The 21307-nt window shown below is 38.9% G+C and overlaps 1 protein-coding gene across 1 annotated transcript in view; it reads left to right on the top strand.

Annotated features, from left to right (window-relative positions):
- The window catches only part of LOC117812181 (disks large homolog 4), a 60321-nt gene that overhangs the window by 8194 nt on the left and 30820 nt on the right, over positions 1-21307 (top strand). The window contains exons 2-3 of the mRNA XM_034682805.1: positions 9805-9966; positions 19137-19193. Coding sequence (XP_034538696.1) covers positions 9805-9966; positions 19137-19193 — 219 coding nt within the window. The remainder of the gene's footprint in view (positions 1-9804; positions 9967-19136; positions 19194-21307) is intronic.

The raw sequence follows: 21307 nt of genomic DNA on the forward strand, positions 1-21307 counted from the left end.
AGTCAGCAAATACCCAATTTTTCTGATGGTTGTAAAGATGATTTTGTCAGATTTTCCTGCGGTGTGGGGTATGTTTACTTCTCCAATTTGCTCAGAAGACGATCAGGGCTGCACCGACTTGAAATCATAAATCTAAACGTCTTCAATATTTACAATCAGAGATCCTGTAGAGTGGGGTGAAGCCCAAAGACAGCTGAGCACACACTCTGTGGATTGTTATGTGGAACAGAACAAGAGTTAATTGGGACTCAAGCTGACTGAATAAGACAGCACAAACAATGCAGTCTTACTTATAAACCTACCCAAATGATAGACAATTGAGATTGAACAATTGAATGTATAAGGAGGAGAATTGAACAGTAATTGCTACCGCAGTGAGTATACCAGGTAGCTAAGAAGCAACATTTAGCTTGACAGCTATCCCGTCCTCTACCATGTTTATGATGTTAATGTCACATTTGATCACGAAAGATTTTGCAAGGTTTTGAGAGTCTTGACTCTGGTTGTTGGTGATTGGAATTAGATTATGATTAGAGAACTTTATTGATCCCCTGTGGGGGAAATTCATATGCAACAAGGGTCTGTTCACAGAATCAACAAACAATAAGACAGTACAGTCACAAAAACACGACAAATAAACAAATAACACAGTCACACCATTTAAGGCCTTATTAACAGCTATAGGTCAGATCCATAACTACAAATGTTCATTCAAAAATCTGACTGCTGAAGGAACAAAGGACCTTCTAAGACATTCTGTGGAGCACTGCGGCATCACCAGTGGCTCACTGAAGGAGCTTCTCAGTCTATTAAAAACATTGTGCAGAGGATTGCCTTCGAAGATCAGAACAGTTTTCAATCTAGTCCTAGTTCTCTTCTCCAAGGTAACCTCAAGAGTAATCCCAATTACAGAACCAGCCTTTCTGATCAGCTTATTCATTATTTTTCTGTCATCAAGACAAATGCTGCCCCCCAAGCAAAGCACAGCATAGAAGAGGACACTAGCCAGGATCCCCTGATAAAAAACATAAAGTAGGTTCCTGCTAATGTCGAACGATCATAGTTTCCTCAGGAAGAAGAGTCTTGCCTGAGCCTTTTTGAATACAACCTCTGTGTTCTTTTTACAGTTTACTTTATTGTCAAGCATGACACCGAGATATTTATAAAACATATAGTATGTTTATGTGTGGTCTGCTGTGTTAAACTGACACTAAAAGGTTGTCAGGTGTGGTCTCTTACATTTTCAAAATCTCTCAAGATCTCAAAATCTTTTATCATGGGCCAGGCTTAAACTTTATTGGGAGAAAAACAATATTTCTAGTCTTTTCTTCTAGTCTTAAAGGATTTAATTCCACTTTGTCTACAGTTTTTCTTACCTCTCATGTTAATATAGTGCTTCCTTGTCCACAAATAAGCTTGCAGTTCCTGTAAGAGTCCCAGACAGACAAGATGAGTAGAACCCCCTGAGCAGAAGTACCCCCATGCATCTATGACATAACTTACTGTATCTATGATTCTAATCTGATCATTAACTATGACAGTGATGCATCTGGTTGGCTCTTATCAATGATGAATCATGCCACCATTGCGATTCAGAATGTCACTAATTTGGTTGAGATGACGTAAATTAACCAACGAAGATAACAGTGAAATAAAAAGATTAAATGTTGGGTTTCAAAAAGAGCTCAGCATGTACCCAGGGACTTTATTTATTTATGACTTTTCCTGTTTCACTGAAGTAATATCAGCCTTTGGGTGGTGAAGAATGCCCAACTGGGATTTTATTTTTATTTTTAGAGAATGTCTTAAGTTGCTCGGTACTGTAATGAGTCTCAAAACATGCACCCCGGAAAGTATTTTTACATGTTTGATCAAAGTTTTAAACAGACAATTGAAAAAGTGCTTCATGGCAGAAAAAGAACCTCGGCTATCTCCCTCTGGGAAAAAGTGCCGATGCAGTGAAGGTGATGCTTAATATGAAACACCTTTCCTCTGTAGCTCCCTCTGCATTTATTACCCGCCAGCACAAGCTTATTGTACGCCTTTTATTACATTTCATGAGCAGATGTGTGTAACTTGGTGCTGCTGCTTAAGGAGCTTGATTTATTCGGATAGATTATACTATAAGAAAAGAGTAGAGCATTTCCAGTCTTCTGTCTTAGGCATGGAGTTATTTGGCGTGTACTAATTAAGCTCTTTGAAAGTCAACTTCCAGTGTTTGGCTTTTTCAGGTAGAAGATTTGTGTTTGATGTTAATTTTCAGTATTACAAAGAGATTCATGTGACTTTATAGAAAAGAAGATGTAAATTTGAGCATGGAGGGTGAATCTAGAGCGCCTCCATGGAGAGATAAAAAGCTCTTCTTTGTTGCAGCCCCACTCTTTGATTTGAGCTGGATGGATTCTTACATTAGAATCCATCCTGGTGCAGTTCTTAAGCACTCTGCCCCATGGTGAATGTAGAGTCTGTTGTTGATGCTGCGGCGTAGCCACAGGATACCAACACTTGTCAAACTGTTGTGCTGAAACACCTCGGAGAGTAGTTTGAAGTTAGCATTGGCAGAAGATGAGTGAATCTCCTGTCTTGTGGGATTTACATTTACATGACAAAAAAAAAAGAAAACATAACAGTTGTACTGGTAGGTGTCGGCTGGCACCAACAGTCGTAATAATGCAAATGAGATGAAAGCTGTGTTCAAAATTTGGCACTTGAGAGGGAAAATCATCTGAGAAGGCAGAGATGACTTGATTTGGTTTGGGTGTTGTGGAAAAGAGAGAGTTCAGAAAAGGTTCAGGGAGAAACGTTCCACGCTCTGTGGAAGTGACAAAGATTATTTTGGTCTCCTTTTCTTGTGAGTCTGATTTTCAGCCAGGCGTAGAATTGTGTATGGACCGTATGGACGTGTTCCTACCAATCTCAAACGATGGCTGAAGTGTCCCCACCAATATTAAGATTGAAGGGGGAAAAAAATGCGCTACAGGCGGCACACAAAGGGTTAACTCCTTCTTGGATGTTTGGGATACTGATGCTTCTTTCTCTAACTGCTTCTCTCAACAACAACATGGTGTAAATAATACAGTGCATGTGAACTACATGAACATCAGCTGCTTGGAATACTCCAGTCCACGAGCGCAAGTTAACTCATGAAGCAAACTCTGAACTCAAATTGAGCGTTAAAACTAGGAAAATTCTAAGATTAATTATTATAAAGAAATGGCTTTATGGCTGTGACTGTGGGCTGCTCTTGATGTGATCCGAGCCTCAAAAGGGTCACTTTTAGATGTTCCAAAGCTTGATCCATAAGGCAACTGGACTGGAAGACATTCTTGACGACGTTTCACCTCTCCTCCGAAAGGGTTCTTCAGTTCTGACCAGACTGGGGAAGAGCTGGAGATATAAGTCACTGACAGTCGTGGGTGTGTCCAGGAGCCACAAAGGGTCATTAGTCTAGTTTCTGTTAGTCATTCTGTACCTCCTTAGGTTAACGATTGTCAGGAGGTACAGAATGACTAACAGAAACTAGACTAATGACCACACTTAGGACCCTTTGTGGCTCCTGGACATACCCAGGACTGTTAGTGGCTTATATCTTTGAGCTCTTCCCCAGTCTGGTCAGAACTGAAGAAGCCTTTCGGAGGAGAGGTGAAACGTCTTCAAGAATGTCTACCAGTCCAGTTGCCTTATGGATCAAGCTTTGGATTACCATGACCTGGATGACTGAGAACCTTCACAGACAACTGTTAGTTGTTATAGGTATTAGAATGCTTCAGACAGGGCTAAGTGCACCAATCAGGAGGCAAGAAGGTGAACAGTCATTTAATATTATCAACACGTCAGCAGCAACATCTGCAGCAACAGGTGTAATGGTACCAAACTTGTGTCATTAAATGACTAACAGGTGATAACTCTTGGTTAGATTCACAATCTGGTTTGGTTTAGTCATCAGAACTGTTTGATTACGTCTAGATCTCAGAAATAGAAACTGAGAGCAAAGTATAACTTTGACTTTTGGTCGTACATGAAACATAAATCCAAGTCCCCTTGGTGAACTGTCGTGTTGCTTTGCCTCATCTTTGCACCTTATCGACCTTCTGCTGAAGACTCCAGTCCTTTTCACTACACTACCTCACTTCCTCTTCGGCAACTTAGCCATCTTACCTTTCTGTCAGTATGACTCATTCTACCTTTAAGTATAATTACAGCCTACTCGGCCACCTAAGAGGTAGAGTAAGGACATACTACATGCACAAGTGACAACTTGTTACAGCTTTAATGGGCATGACACTCAAACTAGGGGTGTATCCTCCACAGACATGAATTTTTCATTAAAAATATATTTAAAAAGCGAGGTAGTTGGCTGTACTGATGGATGAATTTAAACAAAAGTACCCGTACTGAACAAAATATTTTTCCCACATATTTCTACCATGGATAAAAATACGTGGTTTGGAGTTGTTACAATACCAGAGTTCTAAACTTTGAATATATGCTAGTAAACATTAAAAAAAACAAAAAAAAACGTTTTATTAATTGGTAGCGATAAACAATGAAAGGACTCATATTAAATTCAACAATCAGGTTGGTGTCATTTAAAGTATGTTTCAATGTGAATAAACTGGTGCAGATGTGGCACTTGGCGGAGGTTGCACAGGTCTCCATGATGGCCCTTCTCCTGGACACAGATGTTGAGAACTTTTTACGAGACATAGCCTCATCTTTGGAAAGCTGCCATATCTCTGCATATCAGCAACATCAGGGCCTTCTGAGCGGTGTTTCCATCCTGACGCTGGACTGCTTGTAACCTGGTTTTACTTCTGACTGACACCCAACCATGTGGACATGCTTGTTTTTCTCAATGGTCAAAAAAAATGGAAACTGTGAATCCTAAAAACTGTATTTTTCTGTTCAGTTCACTTGTTGCAGCAAATCTACATTTGGTAGTTTGAGCCTCTCTCAGTAAGACTATATGTCTGCGTAGATTACTTGTATGGGCCTGTTACACATATTGACAATCAGTGTGTTAAAGAATTTGTATAATACGCCTCTATATGTTCCGTAGCTACACTATATTATTAGTTAGATGCTGTGGAAAATAAAGCTACCTTAAAATCTGTACCATGAGTCGCATTGATTTATTAGACACAGACAGGTTTTGGGATGTTCCAGGGAGGGGGAAAAAAGCTTTTAACCATCTTCCTATGACTTCCATTGCTGGGGTGGCTGTGGCTCAGTGGTGGAGTTGATGGTCTGTCAATTGGAAAGGTTGAGAATCTGATCCCAAGTCGTGCTGTCCTCATGCTGAAGTAAAATGGGCAATACATTTATTTCCAAACCCTGGTGGCTGTACCAGCAGTTTCAATTGGATAGGTATTACTGATGGGCTCCTTACATAAAAGCGTCTGCTGTCAGTGTATGAGTGTGGCGTGAAAAGGTAAATGTGACGTGTAATGTGAAAGCACTTTGAGTGGTCAGAAGACGAGAGAGCGCTTTATAAACACAGTCCATTTATTGTTTACTGTTCACTATCCTGCTAGCTATCAGTACAGTAATGGAACTCAGTAAAAGGTAGCGTTTGTAGTAAGGTACACATGAATTGTGTGAGTACATAAGCTTTAATGTCTACATAAGCTTTAACAACTGCTGCTGCTGTCCCTCTCTCTCTCTCTCTCTCTCTATCTTGCTCACATGGCAGCAAAAGAGGCTTTAGGTTGAAAATAAACCATACAACCGTTACCTTTGATACCGATTTATGATAATAAACACAGGAACCACAGACTGTATCATTTTAAACCATGTGGTGTAAATAAATATCTCATTACTGAGAATTTGGACAGCTTTTTGTTGTGTGATACTGATCAGTCGATGTAAAAAGTCAGACAGAGGAGCCCAATTCAATGTATGTTACAAGCTGAAATTCTGTATATATATTTCAGGCACTAAGCGACTGTTTGTGTACCCTGACTGGGAATTCAAATCAGCTGTTATTTTAGATGTTATATCATTAGCAGTAGCAGGTAAATACTGCTTGTCTTTAGCTCTGTGTTAAATCTTAATAAATAATTAAAAATATCTTCATAAAATCAGATGATATTTGGTTAAATTCAAGCACAATCAACTGTCCAGCCCTGCATCACTGAGCTGTATCGTACTGCATTCAACTCAAATCCAGCACAGCAGCTCTGTGAAGCATCACAGTCTTAGCCCAGCAAAAATCCCTCCACAGTTCGTCAGAGAAGCAGCTGTTCAAATTAATCCTATCACAGAAAAATGGATTAATCATCATTAGAGAAGACGCAAAAAAAAGAAAAACTTTGAAAAGCTTAAATTCTTGAAGGATGCAGTGGGGGATCTTTCACCTTTACTTTACACCTGAGCGGCCTCTCATGGTTCCTGAAACCGCTCGCGCATCAAATGCATTTGCAGTCTTAGTTTCTTGGAAATGATATGCCTGAGAGGTGAGGTTAGCTTTTATTCCATTCCCTAATGCACAGTAATTTGAAAGCTCAAGCTCAGTCCTTGAATTACAAACCGAGATGACAGCAGATAGCTTTTGACATTTGCTCGACATTACGTTAACTCAGTTTACCATTAAAGGGAGGGCTTACTCAGCCATTCAGTGTGCATCTCTTATTTATTTAAGGACTCCTTCCACAAAGATGATCAAAGTTGATACATTAAAGCCGGACGAATCCACAGATATTTTGTTGAATCAGTAATTTATTAGGTTTTTGGTTTCAGTGAGAAGAAGATTGGAAAGATGTAAAACTCTGTTTGTGAGAAAAGAGCCCATAAAAAAACTATTTGTACATTCACCTCTACTTATGTCGTATTTCTGTTTATTTTGCTCATTTAACCCGCTGTCTTTTAATGCTGAACACTTAACACTACACACACAACAGCATCTAAGAGTCTCTTGAAAAACAGTGCATAATCTCCAACTGGGTACACTCTGTCAGCATGATCATTTTAATTCTTAGTTTGCATAAAGGCAGTACTTTGAAGGTCCCATACAAACTAAGAGAGACACTTCAAATTCTGTAATGCAATCAAACAAAATCACACAAGCCTTAAAAGAGTATTTCATAATGCATGAATTAATCTGAAATAGATGTAGATTATGTAAAATGCTGCAGGTGTGTAAAACACGTGGACATGAAAAATATTAGCTGCTGCTGCTCTTATCCTCTGCAGAAGGTCGCTGTCTTTGTTCTGAGGATCAGAGCTGCCTGTTTTCAGTCCAGGCCTGTGATTAGGGACTGATTCAAATACAAGACACTAGGTGAATGTAATTATGTTTAATTAACTAGCTTGAAAACCTAGAATCAACCCCTGTACAAACAAAGAGTTAAGTTCCTTTTTTGACGCACCAGCATTAAAAAAAATGTTCCTTTAACCTCTCATGAGTCCACAGTAGCTGCATTTCCACAAACCTGATACAATAAAACGCTCTTTTATCCAGAATGGATTTATTACACAGTATGCAAACAAATGCGTATTGCACTCTTAAATTGTATTTGTGAAAGTTCTGTTTTTGTGCTATTCTGCTACACAGAACAATAATCATACAGCTCACTGGTCAGAGGAATTGCGCCTAAACCCCTCTCCAGAAGGACACTTTGTAATGTATATTAAGCGTTGACTGTCACATCCCCCACCGCTGTGACAGAAGGCAACATGGCAGCATGAATGTTGGTCATGCAGGAAAGTTGGAAGCAGTGGAGAAAAAAGAAATTGCCCAGGGCTACTTTTAACTGTGCTCATGTGATGTACAAATTGTGCTCTAAGTCAATTTATTTAGCAAATGTTACTCTGAAGATTTTACTCTCATAAAGAAAAATGAGACACGTCAATTAAGCAGCAGTTTTCAGCACACTCTGACAGTATTCAGTATTATAAAGGTAATTGTTGTAGCAATGGCTTCCTCCACAGAGCTTAATGAAGAGAAATTGATTATCTTCTGCTTATCAACTTGTAACTATGGAACCGTGCTATCAAATCATGTTCTCTCCGGTCAGTCCTCGAGCTGCTGTTTCCTGCCTCGCTTTATTGACAGCCTCACTTTTGTCATCCTCACCCATCCCCCCTTCACTTTCCCCTTATCTTCATCTCTATTTCACTCCCTCTCCTTCTTGCTGTCTCAGTGTAATGTGATCAGGACCAATGCTGGCAGCCCCAACTGTGCCACTGCAATCTCTGCTCTGCTCTGGTTGCTAGGCAGCCTGTCTGAGACAGGGCTCAGTGATGCACCCTCCCTCTCCGTCTGCCTCCCCCAAAAAAAAAAAAAAGAGTAAGAAAGGGAAAAGTGGCAGAGAGTATCATTGGGCTATTAGCCAAAATTCAGATGATGCCTCCAATTTTCTTTATTTTCAGAATGGGTTGCTTCACATCTGCAGTGCAGCAGAGCATATTGAGAGCCTGGAGGGGGGGGGGGGGGGGGTGCTTTAGTGGAGTACAGATTTGTAGAGAGAAAAAAAAGACACTAACCCACAGGACAGTGTTGCAGATCCACGCTGTGATAGAGCCCACCTTCTGATGTGTTTGTGATGGAAAACGCAGTGTGCAGGTTTTGTGTCATCACGCCTAGAATGAAACCTACCATGTGTGGCTAACACAGTGGGCTGCTGGCACGCTGCCCAGGTGTGGGATAACAGTAGGGAAGGAAGGTTACGGGGAAGAAGCTACATGATTTGCTGCTTCTGTGGAGCCACTGTGAGTCATGGCCATGGTTGTCCATGTGGTCGTGGAGACAAACGCTTTAGTCAACGCTCCAACGGCAATATTTGGAGGCCTCCTATGATGTCTTTTCGCACTTGTAGGCGTCACACATGTAGAAAATGTACACTATTGCATATAGATTACCCACACTTGGATGCTGTGTCCTCGTTGGAGGTGGTTCGTCCTCTGCACCGTTGTATTAAAAGGACATGGGAAGCTAAATGAGAAGTTATAAAAATGAAACTGACAGTCTGGGTTTTTAGCATAGACTGTATAAAATATGGACATAGTATCCGTGACGTCACCCATCTGTTCTGGAGAGCTGTTTTGAGGCCAATCGTCGGCGGCAGCCATATTGCTTCTGTCGAGCCAGTGTGACGTAAAGAGCGGGCTTTGAGCCTCACAGCCAACAGCTACGTGTTCCCACAGTCAGCTGTGCCTCTCAATGGAAGACTCGTAATCTCAATATCTTTTAAATTGCTGCGTTACAAAAAAAATTCACCCCATCACAGTGTGTGCCGATCGATAAATGAGCTATCCAGACTACACTTGTCTTTTGAACCAGGCTGTAAACATGTTTATATCTGCTGTAAAGATCGCTTTTTTGAATTGGTGTGTTTGTGGTTTCTGGTACTTCCGGAGCCAGCCTCAAGCAGATCTTCGATGAACTGCAGTTTTTTAACACTTCTACATTGGACTCATATTTTTAGACCGGAGGTTGCCGCTTGGTTTTAAGAGGTGCTCTAATACCAGAAGAAGTAGTAGAAAGATCCACATTTGAGCTGATATTGCTGAGTATCCAGCAATTAAAAGAACACACTGGTTGCATGCCTTTTGCTAGCTTTGATTAGTATTATGCTCCCAATTTGTACTGCACGGTTGTTTTTTTTAAAGTTGTCGCATGGTAATGTCCCAAAACAAACTGTGGTATTGGATTCGTGCTTTCACCAAAACCAAAACCCAGCTTTAGATACATCAGAGACCAATACTGATACTGACGTTTTTCCCTGTGTAATGAGCTTTACCAGTACCTACTATTAAACACAGACCTGTTTGAACTTAGACCTTCTTTTTTTTATGTGTCTGCAGAAGTACAGGTACCAGGATGAGGAGACGCCCCCCTTGGAGCACAGTCCAGCACATCTGGCTCCAGGGAAAAGTGCCGAGATGCTTCATATGAGCGACAAGAACCTCGCAGCCATGGAGGCCATACATGGCTACACACCACACACACATATCTCCCCTGTCAAGGTAGGACAAACACTCTCACTCACTTATGTACACTGTAGATCAATACCTAACACAATACAACAGCAACACTCTGCTGTCAGCACTTGGAAGTGGGGGTGTTACTGTGTTACAATAAACACACACATCCTATTAAGCTGAACACACTGTAGAGCATGCCACGTTTTATTCTGCCTCTGCCAGCAGCTCTCAATTATATCCTTCCCACTGTTAAATACATTCAGTGTGTGACATCAGTTTGACCTCATATTCAAATAAATTGGGAGCCACTCCACAGTCCAAATCCATCAGTGATATTCACATTTTCACTGCAGATCAAAAACACTCCTGGAATTCGACAAATTGTAGCCACCGTTGAAGTGGATAATTGTATGATTGGATAATTGAGGATGGTGATATTTTGAATTCAAGCAAAACGGTAACACATAACCGCTATGATATTAACTTATACAAAGACCTCTTATTGGACAGATTTACAGTCATGGTAATGTGGTTTCCTTTATTTAGAGGCATTACATCCTCTAAGCTTTTAAAACCTCTACAGGGAGTTTCATTCGGCTTACACACAAGAGATTCACTACAATATCAATAGAAATATAATAACATCTTTAGAACTTTGCACTTAAAATGATGTGTGTCCGTCATAGATTTTTATTTTATAACATGAAAACTTTAATGGGTGTATAATGTGTTTATGAAACGTTAGATTAAGACTACCTCAGATGCAATCTGATATCACCCTTCACAGCATAAAAACCAAAGTGCAAGTGCACGTAAGATGCCTTTAGTAATGTGATCACCTAAACCGTTTCAGGATGTGGTAAGAGATCAATTTAGTATGTGTAATGTGAGAGCACACTCCAGTGTACATACTGACATAATGTCTGTCATTATGTTCCAGAGTTAAAACTCTGACAGAAACAGCCAGAGTAGCTGATTGATTTTTAAGTGCGAGGAGTAATCCAGCTCACAGTGGAAACACTAAACTGCTGCACTGAGATAGTTACTTAAAAACATCTGTCTTACAAATCCTTAATGTAATGCAAGTCACAATCAAATGACAGCTGACATCAGTGGGACTATGAGTATACTTGTGTTGCAGTCTTAAGTGCACTAACAAATACAAATGCAAGCAGGTGTGAGCTATAATACACACTTAATATCTTTCATCTCATATGCCCACACATATTTAAGAGCCTGATTGGCTATTAGGACTTAAAAGGTCCTGGGCTTGTTTGTTCTGAGGCGGGAAGTATTTCCCACATGGAAGTTAACTGATGTCCCAGAGGAGCTGCTACATCCAATAAAACGCTCTATTTTTATAAGCAAAGAGGAAGAGGCGGACTGATTGAGCTCTGAAACTGCTATTTCAAACATACAGAGAGTGTTCAGCATGCGCTGTGGGGGCCATGGAGAATCTGTGGGTGAGGTTTATGAATGCTGTCAAACTGTAAGTAGTAGCACTAAAGACTTAGTTTCAGTCAGCTTATGGAAAGTACATCCAATATAATAGAGCACAGTTCACACTTCTTAGTCTTAAAGATACAAACTGTCAAATTTTGATTGAAAGATTTTTGTGAATCTGATTCTTTGTTTGCTGTTTTTTATCTAGAGAGAAAAGAGCTTCGTCCATTATTTAGGTTTTATTCGTCTTTTTTAATTCCAAACAATAATGAGAGTCAAGTCCCAGACCTGCCCTTCCAAATACGCAGCAGATTTTGTCAGACTTGTCCTTGGTTTAATTATGTTTTCTTTATAGAGCGTAAATAGAAGTATTTGCCATATCAATGAAAATAGCAGAAAGGTAGAAACAGGCATGCAGAAAAAACAAACAAGTTCTAAAGCTCTGTGCAAGCCAACAACCTCATCAACACGCCCACTGATGTGTGGTCTGGACACCTAAATGCTTGGTTCACACATCAGCTCCCTCAAACATTACAGGTACTCTGCCCGGTGTGCTGGCAGGGTAAAGTCCTTGAAATATGCAGTTCACTGGTTCTGACATTTACTTTCTCACACACAGTCCCTCCCATTAATGTTCCACTCCTTCATCCACATTGCAGTTAAAATGCATCAACGTATTTTTGAATTAAAGACAAATAAAAAAGGAACCATCACGGATTAGTCCCCCTCTTTATCTTGCACGCTCTACCCAGGTGTCACCTCTCACTTAATCCAAAAGGTTTGCTTCTATAAGCTGAGAATGCCTCAGACATGGGAAATCTTCTATTGTGTGCTATGTATGTGAAAGAGAATTTGCATTTACTACATCAGGGTTCTTTTTGTCAAACCAAAGCGTGAATCAAGCAGTCACTGCAGCTGATGGAGGTTGACAACCACAAGGTGGCACATGTCAGACTGTCTGTTATTTGATTCTGAGGGCTTTTTCAGAGTGATGCATTGTTCACTAACTTATTACTAACTTACTTTCATCACACTTATGATGAAAATTTAAATGAGAGTACACTCGTAAAACAGCATAAAAGCGTTATATTGTTTGCTCTGACAAAAGGGTAGTTTTTATCTATTCTTTCTGACCGATCTTACTGATTTGATTAACTCTCTTTGTCCCCGTGGAGTATGTCATCCAGCACATGCATCAAAGAGATCAGTAATTACTCACAGCTAAAGGGGTGGGCCATTTATTCTTGTGATTGTGAGCAGGCAGACGTGCTTCTTTCTCTTAAATCCACCATTATGAGGTGATTGAAATCTGTGTATGAGAAGTTTTAAAATGTGATGCATGCCCTCCAGTGGTTCTGATCCATTACATGACTCATTCAGCCATTTCCCAGAGGCTTGTGCTATCAGGAATTGACTGCCAGTATATGTGAGGTCCCACACAGGAAATAGCATTAGGTTGAGTAATTATATAGCAGGTAGGTGAGGGTGTTAACATTAGTAATCAGTCTCAAAATGAATTGCATACAGAGATAAGGCTGGCGGAGTACTTCTTTTCATACTGACAAATCCCATGAAATGACCACTGATGACGAATGTGAGGCCTGAGCAGCTGAAGTCTGATATTATTCCACTCTACAACAGACCTTTATTCTTGTCTGGAAATATTCAAAACCAACTAATAAGCTACAGCATAGCACCAGGTGGCATGTCAAGTCACGTAAACTGCAGGCTATTTTGTTTATATAGCCCAACTACCATTGCATTTATGGCTATGACTGTGTACTGACCTCACTAAAATCAAGGATCTCATTTATTTATTTTCTGTGATGCTTGCGTCATCACAAAATTCTGTTTCGGCCGTGTTGTATCTGTGATGAAAGTCTTTCGGCTGAAAATTTTCGGTGCCCGAATTTTCGGTGCATCCCTAGTCATCCCTTGCAGATACTACACTTATTATCTGGCCACGAACTAAAGATACAGACATGATTATTTTATTGATTTAAAATTATTTATGTACAGTTTTTTTTTTTAAATAGTCCCAGTGATTCCACGGTAGTTCTTGTTCCATGGCGATTAATTCTTATCTGCCTGTTTGGGTCAATTTAACATGAAACTGTCCTCATTCAGCTCTCCTTCTCTGAGCTCTGCGGTTCACACACCTTTAAAAATTAAACGAGGCAAATGTCAAGACTTTGAACATTGCTGCTATCATCACTACTTCTCATGATTTAAGTTTCTTTGTAGCGACTGGTAACCTTAAGTTTCCTCACCTGCTCCGCTGCCCTTGCTAGGATTTCTGGACAGGAACCAGTATGTGAATATCCATGTATTTTAGCCTCCTGCTTCGGCATGCTAACTAGGGATGTAACGATACACTGAACCCACAATTTGATTCAAATCCTGATTTTTGTTTCACAATACAATTCACTCACGATTCTCTGACGATTTTCAAGACAACTGGATTGAACTCAAAATATAAAAAACTTTAATTTTATTTCAATTCTCAGATATGGACAGTTGGGTTATATATTTTCTCTGTTATATTTATTTGTAAAAAAACTGAACCTTTTTCATCTTTAAGGTGTGTTGTAACTCAAATAAAACCACTGCACACTTTTTTTCAGTACCTTGCAAAAAAACTTAAAATGACTGCACAAAAATACCTTGTTGGAAAATTTTAGAACAATTATCAAGAAATGGAAAGTGAACGACTCCCAAATGAAAGTATTAAGTATTAAAACAAATAAGGTAAATCTCTTTACATTAGGGATGTCAATTTCAAGTATTCTCCTTGATCGATCTTTGGAAATGTTAACAATCAAGTATCGTTTAATCATAAAAAAGAATAAAAAAAGTTTTCCATGTCAAAAAGAATGCGTTGCTCATGTTAGTGAAAGTTAATAACCATCGTCAAGGGGTTTTGACCAATCAGAATCAAGCATCTTAAACAGACAAATTATCAGTAAGAAAGCCGGGTAATAAAATTGGTATAAAGGTATGCCATCCTCTTTGCACATCTTTCATGAAATAGATAATAAGGTTACTGAAGTGTACTTTATTCCCTTTGAAGGACTCTTAGCCGCATTAATTGTCTTGCTGCCTTACATAGTCACCAAGGCCAAAGTGTGTATTTTCAGGAAACTGGAAATAGCCCTCTACCATTGCACTACATAGTCCTTTTGAGCATGCATCTGTTCAAGGCTGTTTTTGAAAATAACTCAAAATTCTGATAGAGTTGTCTGAGATACCGGCTTGTCATGGAAATTTGTGCTCTAAGAAAGTATCTGAAAAGAAAAACAGTCATTTAACCTAAACAGGATATCATATTTACAGTGCTGGCCCTTTTAGTGTGGGCAGTCTGCACTTCCGCAACAGAATGTGTTGGTAGGAGGCAAACACTTCAGTCAAGGACCTTCATTAGCCACCAGAAGAAGATGTCTCAAAATAAACTGGATGCAGTATGTTAGTGTCCACTCATTACACAGAAAAAAAATATCTCACAAGCTGGACTATATATAAGGGCTGTCCTGACTGACAAAGAAAGGAGCTGGCTCCTCACTACAAGAGAGCCCAGCTGGAGAGGTTGGACAAATCCTTGACCGTTTCTAAATGGTGTGAGTGTTCGTATAACATGAATGTTTATTATTCATGTACCCTCAAGCATCCTTCTCTTTGGCATTAAAGCTTTCTTACTTTCAAACAGTCTTAATATAAGTCAAAGAATTAGACAGTGTCTATATCTTATACTTTAAGATGAAGTTGGTTTATTTACTGCATTGAGTGGGCTGACATGTTTCATGTATTAGGTTATTTACGCTGCTCTGTACTTATAGGTTTCATGACACCATGCGCTTCAAAATAAATCACTCCTCTACTCAAGTATTCTGATAAATCTCATTTATAACAGAATTCATGCGGTTAATTTTCACATTTTAACGTTTCAGTTCAAACATCTTCAGGAGTTTTTCTTCCTCTTCCTCTACCCTGAAAGAGGGAACGCATGTCTGAGTCACTATGACAACAAAATCTTTTATACTTTATCTTTTATTCGCAGTGTCCCAAATTCAATTCCAGCCGGAGACCTTTGTTGCATGCCATATTATCTGTTGACGAGCACAATAAGTAAGTAGCCCGAGTGCTTGTGTCTAGAGCACTACATCCATTCTCAAGCTGATAAATGTGACACCCAGAAACTCCAGATGCAGACTAAGCTCGAGCAGCTTTGACGCTGACAGATCTAAGATCTATATGAATATAGAATGCTCCGGTTCTTGCCGCTTTGGTTTCTCTACCGCACTCCACTCCGCTGTCTAGAGGAATGTAGTGTTTCAAACTAGGCTTCAAAAACATCCTCTACAGATCATCCCTCCAGATCAAGTCTCTCTTGGAAAGACTTCTCTGCTAAAACACATAGGTTTTATAAGCTTCAATCATTAAGTTGCATCCCTCTTAACATTGACTTTAAATATTTTATCTTTTCGCAAATTCAAACTTCAGGTGATGAGTTATTTGCAGATGATACAATTCTAAACTTTGGGGTAGAATTCAATATGGGGGGCCTAGTGGTCTAAGCGCCCTACATACAGAGGCTATAGTCCTTGTCGCAGAGGCCGCCAGTTCAATTCCCAACAGCGACCATTTGCGGCATGTCTTCCCCCACTCTCTACTCCCCACATTTCCTGTCTCTAAAAAGCCCGAAAATATAACTATAATTTATATATATATAAATATTATAAACACAAATATGTGAAGTTGTGGGAATAACTTATTAAAATCTAAACTACAGCAACAAAAGCAGAGTTATTAAAGCTCATACGCTGCAACAAAACACTGTTTATGTATATATGTTTTCCTATCACATGAAAGGAAGCATGTTGATGTTGTTCTCAGTGTTCTGGGATCCAGGGTTGGCCCTATTTCTATTTCTGGAATACTGACATAATTTATGAAGTCTTGTATTTTTCTTCAGGGACAACAGGGTGTACTATGAAAAACAAAGGTCTGGGCTCACTAAGTTCAAGTGAGGTGTTTGCATGACTTTATGGCAGCAGTTGAATGTCTATGAAAAGTACATAAAAGTAACTCAATCCCAGGCTGATGGATGACTGTAGATAAAAACTGAAAGGGACATTTTGTTTCTTACACACTCAGCCAGGCTAGTATTAACATGCCTGTTGAGACATGATAACACAGGGCTAAAATATCATAAAAATATTTAAAACGTATTGATTTTAAATGTTTCTTTTCTCATTCTTGGTGACTTTGATTTTGGTACATGTTATTAACCAGATAATGAGAGTAATGTTGATGTTGGTGGCACATTTACCTGGACGTTATGTAACCACTTGCACTAAGACAGAGGGCTGCAGGAGTGAGTCCTATAGATCGTGGTTTAAAGAAGGTATAGTACCACGTCCCTCGTCTTAAACTTAAAAGGTTTTCATGTCTAACAGATGTTAAGTTTAGATGCATGAAACAACCTGTATCTCAAAACATGTATGAGGCTAAAATAACAATGAGGGGTGCACCAATTTAGAAAGTCAGGGAGGATACCAATTCCCTCCTTAAGAAAATAAAAAGAAAGCCAATAGCAGATTCTGACACCCGTTAATTTTTGTTATCAATTCTCCTATCAGGGCCAGGGACCAGATTGAATTATGGTAAACATTGTTAAAGTCTTTAAGTAGTTCATTGCAATTTCTTGGTTAACAAAACAACTTTTAATTCAACCTTTGTTTACTTTAACTCTTTCTTTATATAACTGCATATAAAGCCTGTTTCGACTGCTTAAAAAACACAAACTCAGTGAGAAATATTTTCAGTACCTACAAAGTCCAGTAAGACCTTTTTTTTGATGATGTTGGCCTCATGAGCGCAGGCATCAGCTTATTATTTAAAAACGCCATCAATCGGCCAACCGATATCAGTCCATCTCTAATCTTGACTACTGAAACCAACAACTTCTAAATAATTTTCCAAAAGGCTGATATTTGTCAAAAGGGCCATGTTGGTTGATACTGACACTAGGCTGATACATGCATCCACACTGAGGGTAAATACTCCACTTTATAACATGGAGCTTTTCTATGTTTTAAGACTCATTAGCAAGGTCAATAGTTTATCTAAGCAGCTGAATCACATAACGTGGGCTAGACTGTGAAGCAGACGGTTCCAGTTCCATTCAAACCCTTATACCCCCGTCCCACTCCTCAATTTCCTACTCACCCCACAGTCCCGTATCAAAAACAAAACAATAATAGAAAAATGGTTGACATATATTTGCCATCATAGGATAGTGATTTTAAGCATTTCTACTCCAATAATAGCTTTTCAATTTTAGCAAATCTTTTCATCCAATCAGAGGAGGTTTAAGGGAACCAGGGAAATATTTACCTCTGGGATGGCCTACAAAAATGGGTGTCCCCTTTCTAATTTAAACTTCCCTTTAAACAGTAAAACCATGCCTAAATTATATTTCAAATGTGACATTGTGGTTTCAGGCACCTGTTTAATGCTGTGTGATATGATGTGTGACTTTAAAAGGACACTCTCTAAATCAAACTCATATTCCTCTTTTTGTTTTCTCATTGCTTATCAGTTGGGTGCTTTACCTTTTCTTTTCTGCACTACACAGTCCCCCTCCTACATCTGTATGCCCACTTGTGTCTGGTCCTGACAGCAGAAAGGTTAAGAAGGGGGAGGCATTAAACTGCCTGTTTAAAATGTTATACCTGCAAGAAAAGCTTCAAATTACAGATGTGTGCTTACATAAATCAGCAAGTTTAACGTCCTTCTCTTCCTGCTGCTGCTGGTGGGCTGTTGAGCAGCTCAAAGTGTCTCCTGTGTAGCCGTTATTAGAGGTTTAGGGTTCATGTCAATATCTGGACTGAGAGGTGCATGGATACTATCTTTAAATATCAGGATCAGCATGAATCTACCTCCCAGGTAGTCTTACTTGGATCAGCAAATACAGCTGTCCTAACATTCATACTTAATGACGTGTTTTGCTGCAATATGCAAGCCTTCCAGTGGGAGAGACAGTGCCTCCTAACATGTGAAAATGCTGCACAGCACTGCTGCTTTTTGTAAAATTCACAGGCACAGGAATTGTTTGGGGAAACAGTGTAAGATGTGCATCGTGAAATCATGTCTGCTTTTCCGGAAATCACAATCCAACCTCTCTTTATTGATTAACTTGTTCTAAATGGGTTTTTCACACTATTAATATGCTATGATTTGTTTAAAAAAAAGAGATGTATTGATCTCAGGTGTGTGGTATCATACATCTTCAAATTTGTGGTTGACAGTGTAACATTCAGTGCAGTGAAGGTTTTCCTTTTGCCCTCTAACACACTTTTCTCAGCCTGTATCATATGCTTTCTGTATAATTTCACTGTTGGAAGCTGCATGTATATTATTATTATTATTATTATTATTATTATTATTATTATATATTTTTTTGTATTATTATTATTATACACCAAGGTATAATTACAACATAACTGTTAAACTGTCATAAGCAAAGCGTATAGTACGACCTTATTACAGTTTCCATGAATGATTTATTCCACTTTAAATATTTCAGTTTAATAGTCATAGAACCTGGTTATGGTGAGGCTCTGCTGTGAACCCAGAGTGTTCATAAATTAATTTGTCAGCATCCTCTCTAATAAATAAAGAAAGAAGACAAAGTGGAGCCCATTGTTCTCACCCTCTGTACCCTACGGCATGCCCTGCACAATTACCCTCTCCCTTCTGTTGTTTTGCAGCCTGTGTTGATGTCTACGGGACACACTCCAATGTACACCTCCGCTGTTTCCACACTGGTAAGAGCACAGAGATCCGTGCCGCTCCGTCACCCTGAAACTTACCGACAGTACCATCATCCGTCATCATCATCAGTCTGATTTGTGTCCTCATTTCCTGTCTTTGCTGGATTTGGTGTCACTTAAAGTTTGGCTGTCTCAATTCAAACAGACATCTGCCCGTTCAATGCCATTTTATCTGTACTGCCAGAGTATGAGGTCATCTGTTTCCTGATGATATCAGTGTGCTCACACTCATTGTCATTTAAATCTCCTTTGACGGATGGTTCCGCTTGCACCCAATGACTATTTCTGGGGTTTTAAATCACATAAAACTGGAACTGATAAGCTTTCTAATGTCGTTCCTTTGTCACACTGTAACGCAGGATACCTTTTTGTATCCATATCCCTTTGTTTTAAAAAAGAAGTAATTACATTACATGTATTACATTATGGATCATGTAGTGTAAAAAATATATATATATATTTCTGCATAAAACCCTAAATTTAATGTAAAACTTGTAAACCAGATACAGTGGCGATTATATTATAAGACATGACTTAACCCTGTTATGTTTGTTTCTTAGGGACAGCAATAATGTTCCTGGGTCAGCTTGACCGGGGCATATTTAATGATCCAAAAGTGTCCAAACCCCAAAAAATCTCAATATTAACTCCATTACTAACCATTTAAATCAATATTTAGTGCAATGGTGTTCTTTAATTCTCACAGATCATGGTTCAATGAGGATAACTCACTTGTTTTTTATGAAAATTAATGTTAAAGCTTTTTTAATGTACATTGAAAAGCCCTAAATATAAATACAATAGTTTCACATGACTTAGATTTTTGTTTATTTTATTTAATTTTACATTCTTTATCTATTTAGTTTTTTTTATGTGGTGCAAATTTAGATTTTTTTTTTTACTTTAAAATGGGTCAATTTGACCTGCAACATAACAGGAGCGTTAAGATTAATCGTATAATATGTTTAAATGTTAAAAAGGTACAGTGACATTTGGAATATGTCACAAAGCATGAGGGTGTATAGACAGATGTAATCTTTTTGCAGGACAGACTGAAGCCTGCAGGTGTCAGTGTTAGACTGAGCACAGGCTTTCATGACACTGAATAAGCTTCTGCTGCTTCTTATGAAGAACATGTTTTAATAAGCAGACATTTTCAACATCATGTGCCATGAATTGCTCAAAAGAATGTGTGGTAAAATGATTATGTAATCGTAAAAGTAAATGCTTATTAGTTATTCTCTTAATTATTTATAGGCGATGACAAGAATGAAAAATCTACATCCAGAACTAGTTAAAGGATCAGAATTAGTGTTAAAGGGGTGAAGGTAGGGTCATTGGAAGGAGTGGACCATAAAACATGTCTCTGTCTCTGTTGAACAAGTAGTTACTCTTGTAACTATTCATCATATCTTGTCTGTGTCTGCTTGCCCCGACCTTGAACGTAATGTTTAATAGTGCCTGCTTATAATCAGTGTTAAACATTAGGGACATTCTGCACCCTACAGAAGAATGTATTCACACACTTCATTATGAATATGCATGCATTCAATTTCCAACACTGGTGAGGTCGAAGTGTGTATTGTCTCTGAGATGCATTGCAGTATTGCTTTGTGTGTGTGTGTGTGTTGATGTCTGCAGCCCGAGCGGTTGTCATTGATGTGTAGCTGGTGTCGTCAGTCTATCTCTTTATTGCTTTAATGGTGTGGGCTTTGCCAGTACCACTCCGGGGCCCCATTGATTTATGGGTACAATTGTCTTTGGAAGCACTGCAATGGTTTGGCAAAGTAAAAGAAGGTCTTTGGGTTATGTCCATGAGTTAGCGAAGAGGTGCTTGAGCTTCAAATCACATCTTTTTTTATTTTTAAACTTAAAGGGTAATGTAATTAGAAGAGATTTTTTTTTCCCACACTGCACAGAGCTTTTGATATTGATCAGAGCTCATATTAATTAAACTTCATATCTCTTCCACTCTATAAGGCTCTATAGTCATCCTTTCATTATGGGCCAAATAAATTGCAGTGACATCATTTACTGTTCTTACGTTAATCTCCTATCTGCAGAAAAACCAAGAGCAGAAGAATTGCTTTCATATAGAATATAGTACA

This window comes from Notolabrus celidotus, chromosome 5 (genome assembly GCF_009762535.1).
Source record: "Notolabrus celidotus isolate fNotCel1 chromosome 5, fNotCel1.pri, whole genome shotgun sequence".
Classification (NCBI taxonomy): Eukaryota; Metazoa; Chordata; class Actinopteri; order Labriformes; family Labridae; genus Notolabrus; species Notolabrus celidotus.